Source organism: Equus przewalskii, chromosome X, assembly GCF_037783145.1.
Source record: "Equus przewalskii isolate Varuska chromosome X, EquPr2, whole genome shotgun sequence".
NCBI classification, from domain to species: Eukaryota; Metazoa; Chordata; class Mammalia; order Perissodactyla; family Equidae; genus Equus; species Equus przewalskii.
This window is the reverse complement of record NC_091863.1, coordinates 19593835-19606060: the sequence shown is the minus strand read 5'-3', so window position 1 is coordinate 19606060 and position 12226 is coordinate 19593835. Positions and strand designations below refer to the sequence as shown.

Sequence of the window (12226 nt, the reverse complement as noted above, 5' to 3'; positions counted from 1 at the left end):
GATCTTATTAATTTTTTTGTCTGTGATAGTTTTTTGGTTGATGTCATTGGGTCTTCCAGGTTTATAGGGATCTATAAATGATGTTAATTTCCCTCTTCCCCTACCAATTTTTATATATTATTTCTTTTTTCTTGTCTAATTACAATAGACAGTACTTTCAAAACTTGCTATTTATCAACATTTTCATTGGGCTGCCTTTAGCATAAGATTTCCTAAGAATCTAGGGCTGTGGATCCATGAACTAAGCCAAAGAATCTCTGAACTAGAAAAAAGCAACTGTATTAAAATCACTACAGACCTTTGGCTCAGAATGCCTAAAATCAACTTTGGGCTGAAGTTAATTTAAGGATATTAAATGGCTGACTAAATACTAAAATGGTTCCTTTCATATTGGGGGTATTAATCCTTTGAAAAGCTCTTTTTCCTAACATGGTTTTCTTATCCAATCACTTCTCCTGGCTCTACCTCTTAAAAAAAAGTGAAGTTGGAGAGATCTCAACTTTGGGGGCCCCAGTCTCTTTTTTCATAAAGAAGGGTGCTGTACCAGGCTGGATGGTTGTAAGGTCTGTTCTAGCACAAGGACCCTCTAATTCTATGACATAATTTTAAAAAACGAACATGAGGTTCTCCATAAGCCTCATGACTTATCCAGAGCTGAGGTTAGGAAAATATGCACATGTTCCTATCACTGAAAGCATTTGCTCTTATGTAAATCTCATTACTCCACCATTATTAAGTTAGGATTTCATGTTATTATTGCTTTCCTTCAGCTGCTCCTGGCTGAGTAGTACACCTCAGTCAATGTCTAGAGTTCTGGTTCTCAAAATCTGGTCCCTGGACTGGCAGCATCAGCATTACCTGGGAACAAGTTAGAGATGCTAATTCTCGGGCCCCACCCTAGACCTAGAATCATACTCCAGGGGTGGCACCTAGCAATCTGTGTTTAACAAGTTCTTCATGGTGTGGCTGTGATAAGTGGGCATGTATTTATACAAATAAGACTTAATAAGTATAAATCATGAGGCTAAATGGCACACTCTGTCAAGTTATGAAACATATAGAAGCCCGGCTGAGTAAGAGTGCTAGAATGACAGAAGAAAGGCAAAAAGTACATTATCAGTTGCTAATCCTGACATTTGCCCATTATGCTAACCCTCTCAAAGCCCCAAATACTCTATGCCCTTCTGAATCCCTAGATTACTAAGGATTTTAATAGATATTCTCAGAGCCTACAATTTCTAAATTGCAAGAAACATAAGAAAAGAATCTCTGAAGAAAACATCGTTCACCTTAGCAGATGTTTTCATGTGTTATTGAAACAGGTTCAAAGAAACCTTCTTTAGATTCAGCTCCCCAGCTCTCTTGACCTTGCTCTGAATCTTCTAAGTAGCCCCTGAATCTATTTTTATGTCTCACCCATCTGCAACAAGCCTGACGTGCCTCCCGGGGATGCTGAGATGATCTCAGGCATGCCTGTCCATTTGCTAGTCTACTTCTGATTCCACTCTGGGGCTTAGGAGATGCTTTTGGGAAAAGATTCTCTTTAGCTCCTCATCTGATGTTTTATATAACAAAACTAAAAAATTTAACTGTGTTGCATAAGTACAGTCACTGAGTGTTCCTGCAGGAAAGCAGAAAATGGGGCTGGTGTAGGCCATTAATTTACTAATAACAGAGAAGTCTCTACCTAATCAACTCTCCTTCCCTGGGAACATGCTCTAAAAGCCAGCAGAGAGATTGACATTTCCACATGCTGGACTTCAAACTATCACTGAAGAAGGAAAGCCTCTAGTAACAGAATGGATTTTATGAATTCTGTGGAGATGAAAGAAGGTCTGAGAAACTATGCTAACTGACCACAAACCTGACACACAGTTACGGAACACACAGAATTCCCCCACATCAAGGTGGTCAAATACCTGAGGCATTTTCCATACCAATATGAAAGGAGGAAGACTCTCACTCTGTGGCTACATTTACATTGTCACTAGAACATTAATAATCATAAAGGTAGGTACAGGTATCCGGAGTGGGGATATACCTATTCACATGTCTGGTAACCTGATTCCCTAGGCAGAAAGGATTCATTCTTGGTCTAGCCCAGCTTCTATTGTAGCTGCCTATACCAGGAACATCGTTAAGAAAACAGCATTTAAAGTGACTTTTAAAATGAACCTCCCCCCGCAAAGAGTCATATTTTTCACATATTTGTATGAATTAAATTTAATAATCAAATATTTAAATCAAACTTACTGAGGGCAAACAACATGCTGGACCTATATTTAAAACATAATTGCAACTGGATCTCTTGGGAATGGATATTTTTATCTGGGAGACCTGGAATGCAAAAAAGCAAGCATGACTTATAATGCCGGAGGTTCCAATGTGCTAATATAAAAGACTAAGAATATTTTGAGGATGGAGGAAAGAAGGGAAGAAGTAGAAGAAAGGGAGACAGAAGGGCAACCACAGGCCAGTCCCCCCAGGGGCTGGGATTCCATCTTTCAGCTTTGAACCCCGATGGCCTAGCGTAGTGTCTGAGGCACTGCAGGAGCCGAAAAAAATGTTCTTTTAATTTTAAACTGATAGAATTAAACTCTATGATATCAAGATTAATTCGGATGGCTGAACACTCCAGCTTTGCTCAGGCTGGGATGCCTGTGAGAGTCCAAAAGCCCTTCCCTTGCAGGAGGCCGATAAAGAAGCCCCGCAGCAAAAGGGAACAACAGGAAGCAACTCAAAGCTCTCCCCTCCCCTCAAGGCTTCCGGAGCCAAGTGCCTCGGGCAGGCTCTTTCACCCCTGGAGCCTTGGGGTGTGCCCCCCTTGGATATTGCAAGTAACACCTACCCTGCCTCTTCCATGGGATAACAACATAAGCATCATGTGGGACCAGTATCTTAAAAGTGTAAAGACTTGTAAACAACTGTAATTCCCATGTACATACACTCAGGTCTTCTTTCCCACCAATATACAGCACAGTATTCTTGGGCTTTTCTTCTTGAAGGGATATTTAAAATATTTCACCAGAATGTTCTGAATCTGAAGCCACTGCCTAGTGATGGATTACTTAGCAATAATGATGTGATCCATTTTACCTGGAAAATGGAAAACAGTGCATCTTCTCTATGTCCCTTCACAGCAGACAACTCAATGATGATTGCATTAATTAAATATTGAATAGATAACCAAAAGATATGTTTTCTTGGAAATTACATCTTGAGAAAGATTATGTTTGAAGCTAAAAAAAATTCCCATCATCCACTTTGCTGTGGGTTGAACCAGGCTTTTCTGGTGGAAGTTAGTGTTAAGAGAATTCAAAGATATCGTTACTTTCTTACCTCCTCTCAAGCCTTCTCAAAGTATATGATTTTTGGAAATAATGCCATGTCTCAAGTTTTTTATCCCCGGATGATTTTTAGTTCCATTGTGAAATGAGCAGTTTATGAAATATTTTAGAAGTATGTAAGCCTTGTCTGAAAGCTCCAAAACAATCCAGAACATCATCTATGCTGACTGAGGAGTGAAAATATGAGAACACAAGCTTCCACTAAACAACCAAAACGACTCTCCCTGTGTGCCCATGAAGAGAAGCCCAGCATTATTTAACCTTTTCCCTAACATGGACAACATTAAAAAACACTTCACTTACGAATTTACAGACTAAAAGTAAGCTTGAACTGGAAATGCCACAGAGAACTGCCATTATGTTCATAATTCAACTTTGTGTTATTCAATGCAACCTAAGGGGCAGCTTTTGTAGAGCACAAAATATGAACTACACATTTCTGAAAGGTCACGGGAACACTAGGAGACAAGAATAAAGTGAATTAGTGAAAAATGAATTCAGTGCAGATTTTTACATTAGAAGTCAAAGTTAATACAGTTTCTTACTAACAAGGCACCATCGATCTCTCAGAAATGGTGAGCTGTAACATTAAAATAACTTGCTAAATATTTCATATAATGGTTTGAATCTTTCCCTCCACAAGGCATAGAAAAGGCTCTCCTTTCCCTCGATGTTTAAAATGTGTTTGCCTTAAAAAAGTAATTTCCTAAAAATGCATTTTCCTTCTTATTAAGAACCCCAGTGACTCAATAGCTAAAAAAGTGGAATCTATGAGAGCTGAAAAAGATTTAGCTTGATATTAAATTATATTTTCATTACCATTAAGAAATATATATTTTCAAGGTCACTATAAATGTTAATGTAAATTACTGCTTTAAAAAGAGCAAGCATGTATATTTTTGGACAAAATAAAACCTCATACTTTGTAAAGGCTTCATGTATTAAAAAAATACAGAAAGTCATTTCAAGTAGAAAATTAGCTTACATTCTTTCTGAAGAACAAACACATTAAATTAAAACCTCAAGGCCAAGGAAATGCAAAGGAAAGACCAAGTCCTTATAATGGTGTTACAGAGCCAGGAAGCAGGGTACAAATGAGACTAGAATTTTCTAAGTAACTCCAAGTCAGAAAGATACTCATTTGAAGATTATTTCCAAGCTAAAAACTTCGTGAAATAAATAAAAACAAAGAATGTAATACCATAATTCATAGAAAGCTGGAAGATGTCCTGTGTATATTTTTAAAAACGCACTAAATTGGAAAGGGGAAAAACTGAGTCATTTTATTGGCAAACCTACTAAAATCTTCAAGAAAATACTGAATATAGGATAGATTTGAGTAAAAATTAAAAACGTCAAAATGATCAAATTACTCATACAAATTTCAAAGAACAAAATCAAAACAATTTTATTGAGATATTGATACTATATAAAACAAGAATGAAAAATTAATGATAAAATATTTTGTTATTTTAGCTTCATATTCAAACAATTAGCTTATAATCTACATTAATATTTTAAATCAAATGGAAAAAGTATTTTGTCATTAAAATAGTACACTTGGGCAAATCTAGTCTATTTTACTAGTCTATCTTAAAATAATTTAAGAAATAAGAAGTACAAAGATAAAAATCTTAATATGCAGTTTGGTAAAGTTCAAGTCAGTCTTTGAACAACACGTTTATCTATCCAGTAAAGCTTGTGTTAATGCGATGTAAGAGTTTCGCAAATTCAACTTTAATGGAGCATAAAAGTGCTTTTGCTTGAAAGTGAGATCATTTTTAAAAATTCAAAGCATGATCACTTTTTCTTTTTTCGTAGGAACAATCTGATACAAGCAGCAAAGCTTAAATAAACTAGAAACATTTCAAATGATCCATAAAGGATTAATAAGCACGGCAGGAAGTCCTATAGGCTCAGCGTATACATTTTCCATCTTTGCTCCCCATGACGGGCACGATATGAAATTCTAAACAGAAGTGAAGTTTCAAAGTCTCTGAATGTTAAAGGGCTGTTGTGTCGAGGTGAGAGGTCACAACTTAGGGCTCTCTAATTTGAAATGAATCAAAATTATGATGGTATTAATATGGACAAGAATCATCCAAATTTGGACATTCAATTAAAAAGGTCTTCTTGCTGAGGGTAATAGCTAGTGGTCAGAAGCAAAACTAAGGCAAAAGGAGTAGTGGTAAGCTATAGGCCGCTAATATAACAAGAACAAAATGACAGCTATTATTTTGGCAGAGATAATCTATGCTCAAACACAAAACACACATGCACACAATTTCTTTCAATACAATTTTCTTGTCTTCCCACTGACTTCTGTGATTACTACAGAAAGCAGGGTTCTAAACACATTTCTCAATTGAATCCTCAATCAATAATAGTAAAAAATTCAGATGGAGGATATGGGAAAATGCATTATGGCATTAGTAACTGTTTGCAAAACAGGCTGGACTTATCAATATGCACAGAAGTTGATAAGAGGAAACCTCAGATACCTAAAACAGATATTTTTGTCACCCCAAAGCTCAGTCACATTGCCTGTGTTCATCAAATCGAAATTCTTTTTCATTCTTAGGTTGGGCAGTCTTCCTTCCTAATCCTTATAACTACTAATTCTTCAAGAATAAATATACTCACAAAAAATTCCCTGCTTTAAATAAAAATGTAAACAGCCTTCACAGAATACAAAGCCTATTTTCTATGAATGATGAAATGCCAAATTTTCTCCATCTGTAAACATAATTACAACTCGGCACAGCATCCTAAATTGAAGTCAGTAAGACCACCATAGCTCTTTAGTGAGCACCTAGGTTTATCACTGGAGTAAACACTCAGGGTGAGGCGAAAATATTCCTTAGTTTTTACACAAACTTTAGAAAGTGCCTATTTTTCAACCTCTGGTGTTTTAATAGTTCCTTGACAGAAGCATAAATTATTCATGCTACTACAACGAAATTTACTTTCTTAAAATGAAATGCAAATAGTAAATGAGAAGAGTGACATTTAACAATTCCAGTGAATGTTGGGATCAACAAGAGAAAAGCTTAAAAACAGACAAACAAACAACAAAAAAGAATTTGTCGTAAGTCTTATGTGGGAGTACAATTGTCAATGTTTCATGTATCAGCCATCCCTGAGAATGCAGAGGGCCCCTCACTAAGGCTTTGGCTATTTTATTGCTAATTCACATTACCATTGGCAGATGGGTACAAGAAATGCAGTGGAAGCAATTAAGACTTCCACAGCAATAAATTCCATCATTTACTGAACACCTATTTTGTTCTCTGAATTTTCTAACAACTTGATAGAGCAGGATACAAACTGTCACTCTTATGTGGAGGTGCCGTTTTTTTTTCTTCTCCCCAAAGGCCCCAAGTACATAGCTGTATATTCTAGTTGGGGGTCCTTCTAGTTGTGGCATGTGGGACACCACCTCAGCATGGCTTGATGAGTGGTGCCATGTCCACGCCCAGGATCCGAACTGGCAAAACCCTGGGCCGCCGAAGCGGAGCATGCGAACTTAACCACTTGGCTACGGGGCCGGCCCCTCAGGGAGGCTATTTGAAAGGGTATATGGGCTTTGAATCAGACAGGCCCAAATTTAAATCCCAGCTCTATGATGTATTATCCTTCTAACATTGGCTGAGTTTCTTATTATAAGATTCAGCTTCCTCATCTGTAAAAGTAGAAAAATTATCACTCACCTCACAGGGTTGCTGCAAGAATTACATGATACCATCTATGTAAAAAATGTTTAGCAAAGTGTTTGACAGATAGCTCAAAAAATATTAGTCTTTCTTCTTTTTCCTGCTCTCCAGAAGTCTAAAAACTCATAGGGAACAAAACTATTTGCCAAATAAAAGAATATAACTATAATAGACTGTATTAAAGAAATTATAGAAGAAAAGTTATACATTCAAAGTTCTCTAGGAATTCAGAGGGAAAGAAAAAACCTCCCACAGTTGTAATGTCGACAAAAGACTTCCTAGGATTGAGATGGGCTTGGGTCTTGAAGGTTGAGGAGAATTTAAACAGAGATGGCAAGTGGATGATGTCAATCCCCTGCGGGAACAATGATTTGGCAGCGTCGTTGGACGGGAAGGTCTGTGGGGAGGGAAGGTTGGATTATATAATGTTTCAAATGTGAGAATAAAGAGTTTGGCTATAATTCTATATAGATTTAATTAAGCCACTACAGGACCCACGAGTGTATATAAATTGTGTCCATTTTATTCTAGAGTGGAATATGAAAAGAGGACAGATGCTAGCTATAGAGCTAAGGTCAAAAAACTGTCCAAATCCGTTTGGTTTATAGCCAGTATAATCTAAACCACAAAAGGCAAGCATGATTAAAAAATAGAGTTCCAGGCAAACAAAAATGAAAGCTGAAAATTTTGAAGAAATGAGATTGAGTCGTCAACTATAGAGCTTAAAGAAATGAAAGGGAGATAAGAGTGCTATTTACAAACTTTAAAAAAGCATAAAGGAAGGTGGTTGTATTCATTTAACATTAAACACAGGTGTGTAGTGGGCAGTAAGGCCTAGAACAGAGAGAAGAACATTTAGATGAGCCATGGGGGAAAACTTCTGAATGTGGAGCTTGTGAGGATGAGAAGACAGCCCAGCAAGAGATTGCAGCAGTACCATTAATGCAAAATATTCAAAAGATTTTCAAAGCACAGTGGCAGAAAGATAGATTTCTCAAGATGCAGTGTTTTCGCCTGGGTGACCCGCAGACGACATGTTAGTTCTACAATTTATGACTTTTGGATTAAAGCTGGGAGAGGGGGGTGTCCTTCCAGACATGGAGAGCCCTTAATGATGGCACAGCTACAAAACTGCACAGTGATCAAGAGTTACTGAACTAAGAAAAACCTCGCCAAGTACTCCCTCAATTATTTCGGCCCTTGGGCATTTCGGTGGGAAACTACTCATTGATATTATTCTTTTTCCAACATTCATTTTATAGAATATCAAGACAGAGTCAAATGTTGACTTACTATGGTAAATAGAGGGGAAAAAAGCCTGCTTTGATTTCCTTTCCTTTATTACCACCTTGGTTTTGTGTTTTAGAATGTCGATTATGTTTGAAAAGAGGTGGAGGATGGGGGGATATGCTCATCTCTTCAATGAAGACAAAAGATAGCAGCTATTTCATTCTGCTGTGTGTCACCCCCCCCCCTTAATTCTCTCACCATCATATTAAATTGTGATTTTCAACAGGGTCCTGAAAAATGTATTCTATTTTACTTGTTATTCTAAAAGAATTAGAAGGCAATTATAGGGAAAGGATAAAAATAGGGCAAAAATGTTTTTGTGTTTTTAGACCAGCTAAAATTTTCAGAGTTTAAAATGACTAGAAAGGCAAACTGTTAGGTATTCAGAAGGAAAATGTGAATGTTTCCCCAAAGGCATTATTAACAATTAATAATCATTACACTGGTGCCTTGTTTACCTGACCTTGTGTAAATTCAGCAGCCTGGTAATTAGACCCATATTTTGCACATTTGTATATTTCCATGCATAGATTTGACTCACTCATTCATCCATTAAAATTTGCTTGACAGACGTAGATGAATAATCAAGCTACAATTTGTATTTACTGGATTATAGAAAATTGCCCAAACTGTTAAGTTCAAGGAAAGCGCATTCTTGTCTCTCTCTTCTGACTGATGTAAAAGCAATTACACATCAGAGGATTGCCCCAAAGCTCTCAGAAGAAGTGGCACTGCTTTTGCAATCTGGGGTCTTTAACAGTATCCTTTTTCTGAACAGAGACTGTTTAAAGATTAACTCTAATAGAGGGAAGAAAATATCTCTGTGCAAGTAAATTTATCATTTAATTTATTACACTGTAATTTCATATTAAAAAGCCATATTCTGATCAGCCTTCTACATCCAAAATAAACAATAATGCAGCTTTATTCCACAAAGACTATATAGGCGGTGCAAGTTTTGAAGAGGAGAATTAAGGCAACTTTTGGGGGATAGGTTTATGACAAACACTCCTCCCTCACTCCCCCTAGAAAACAAACAAACCTCAACAACAAAACCTGCTCAAAACTCTCCCTGCTGCAATCAACGAGAAACAAAGGCGCTGCTAACATATTTCATGCAAAGAAGCAGAACATATTTTAGTGTTAACTGTTCCCTAAATTCTGATTTTCAGTACTAGCCAAACACGCCGTCATGTGGAACTGTATTTTACACCGTGGTATTTATTTTGCTTTCGCAGTCACTAACCGAACCATCGCTAATACACGTTTTCTGGTCCAAGGTACAGTTCTTCTTTTACACAGCTGAAGATACAACAATTTTGCTGTCTTAAATCCATCTCTTCAAACTGCTTATTTTGATTGTCTACTTTAGAAGAAAAAGAGTGATTCCTGACTTTTAAAAAAATGTGTGTGTGCATAACCAGCATTATCAGATTTTTTAAAACCTCTTAGATCATAAATCATATTTTATAAAAATATACATAAAGATGTGACTATACATTTTGTATAACCTTTACTACGGACATTTAGCTCCACATCTGAAAAAGAAATAAGGATTGCTTAGAACCTGTTTTCACAAACATTAGATTAACATTTATGCAGCTCAGAATTTGCCTTGCAACAGATTCTCTGGATAGGCAACAATTAGACATCATAAGTGCCTTACTTATAAATTCGACAAACAAAAAGGTTCCCCAAACTTCTGAAACGTGCACCTGATTCTTTAACATTACCAAAACCTAGTTTGTTTCTTCCTAACAATCCATCTTTTCTTCCTATAAAAAACATCCTGACAGATGTCAGATATTAACTTCCGCGACGATGGCCTGAAATCACCTAAAAGATCACCCAAGAACCAGGTAAAGCATTAGTTTAGAAAAATGAGCTGTTCTTACAATTCACATGTTTATAAACACAGAAATGGGAATTCAGATGCTTCTAGTGTGTGCGACTTCACATAAAACTGAGGGTCTGCTGAGTCCATGGCATTGTAATAGGCGTTTCAGGGGTCTTGTGTCAAGAAGACATGGTCCTGGCAGTTTAATATGATAAAACAACTTTGATTTTAAAGCCCAACACAAAAGCTATTTGGCTGACTCTTGGCCTCAACAGAAACAACAAGGGAGGGTTTTGTAGGATTTTGAAAGGGCGGGGGGGGGGGGGTGCCTGCTGTCCCAGGAGCCTGACACTGCTGCTCAGACAAAGCTACCTCCCAGTGTGTGCCTTGGGTGATCCCCTTTTCTTTTTGGTTTATTATCTGTTTGGTTGGTTGTCTTTTCCAAGGGTCCAAGTGCTGCAAATTGCACTCTACCTGTTAAATAAAAAGGGAGGAAAGTAGCAAAAGAAGTACAGCTGTTCTATCAACTGCTAGTGACGGTCTGATAAAAAACGTCATCTAAAGTCGTGCCCATTCCCTTGCTCTAGCTTATTCCTGCAGAGTGGCTTATACTACAACTTCAGAATGGAAATAAAACATTGCACTACTACTCTCTGAAAATACTTAACTCTGTGTCACAAACTCAAGCTATCTTTTAAAAATAGGAAATAGCCATTTTGAAGGTAGACAGAGGTTCCCTGAAATCAAGGCCATACAATTCTATAATGAGCCCTTCAGTGCTCATTGCACTATAACCACCATTGCAGCAGAACAGGGAGAAGGTTCTAATTGTGTTAGAAGAAGGAGGTTGGATAGGATGAGCTTTTCTGAGGCCCCCTCCAGAAGCCTGGATTTCACGTTCTATTATCAGCCACTTTCCAACCTCCACTGATTTTCCCTAACCTGTCACCAGCACCACTGAATGTATGATGACCAATGAACAGAACAACTCTCCAAGAGGAGGCAAAAGCCAAGTAGGCCCCATTACTCTTCTGCAAGGGCACATTTGTGTATGCTGGAGCTAGGGAAAGAGCACAGCAAAATGGACAAATACACACATACATATGGTGCTAAGGGAGTCTCAAAACTGTGTGACTGAGTATTTACTTACGGTGTTAACAGCAAAAAGATAATGACCACCCAGTTAAGAGAATCTACGCAAGAGGAGTTTGAAAACCAGCTCTGTTGCTAAGAAGCCAGTTTCCTGGTCATAATCTGAGGGGCATGAAGAATGCTATTAGATAAAAGGAAAGATCACCACCACACCTTTGGTTCAAGAAGCAGAGACATTTTTTAAGGTGAAAATAGGTACTCTGTGTGTGTGTGTGTGTGTGTGTGTGTGTGTAATACAAGAGTAAGTTTAACCTTTCGAGATGCCTAAAGTGATTAAAATTTAATAGTAAGAGAAATTAAAGATGACATTCTAGAAACTACTGTCCACTGAGTGTGGAGTCATTAATAATAAAAAAATAATTGGCCATTCCATTAAACATAAATGCTGCACCGACAGCCTCTCTGAAGCTTCCAAAAATCATTCCCGTGCTCAAATAAACAAGTCCTGTGTCAGCCATGTCCCTGGCACTATGCTCTGCTCAGGGACATGAAGCTAAAGACAGCAATACACAGCACAGCTTGTGTTCACAAGGAGCTTGCAGTCTGGGGAAGAGAGCCACTTAACTTGGCAACAGGTGCCATCCCAGGTGTGTACAAAGGGTTACAGAGTCCAGAGGAGAGAAAGGAAGACATTCCGCCTGGAGAGTTGAGTGAGGAAAGTTTTCCAGAGACTGTGCCACTGAAAGCATAAGGAGAATTTCAGAAAGTGGGGCGGTGTGAGTGGTGGGGTGTGATTCTCGGCAGAGAAGATGGCAGGAGTGAAGGCAGGGCGGTAGAAAAGCACATGGGATCTTTGAGGAAGAGCTCTGGTGCAGCAGACAGATGGCCTGCGGTGGACAGTGAGGATGGAGAAAAAGGTGGAAAGGCCAGCAAAGGGAATAATGCTA

General features: G+C 37.9%; 1 protein-coding gene across 18 annotated transcripts in view; it reads right to left on the bottom strand.

Moving 5' to 3' along the window:
* The window catches only part of POLA1 (DNA polymerase alpha 1, catalytic subunit), a 286388-nt gene that overhangs the window by 115853 nt on the left and 158309 nt on the right, over positions 1-12226 (bottom strand). For 2 of the 18 annotated variants that reach the window (XM_070606258.1, XM_070606259.1), the window contains exon 35: positions 4730-7457. The exons of the other annotated variants lie outside the window; for them this stretch is intronic. In XM_070606258.1, the coding sequence (XP_070462359.1) occupies positions 7248-7457 (210 nt within the window). In that variant the 3' untranslated portion in view covers positions 4730-7247. Of the gene's footprint in view, positions 1-4729; positions 7458-12226 lie in introns of those variants that run through there. 18 annotated transcript variants of the gene reach the window in all.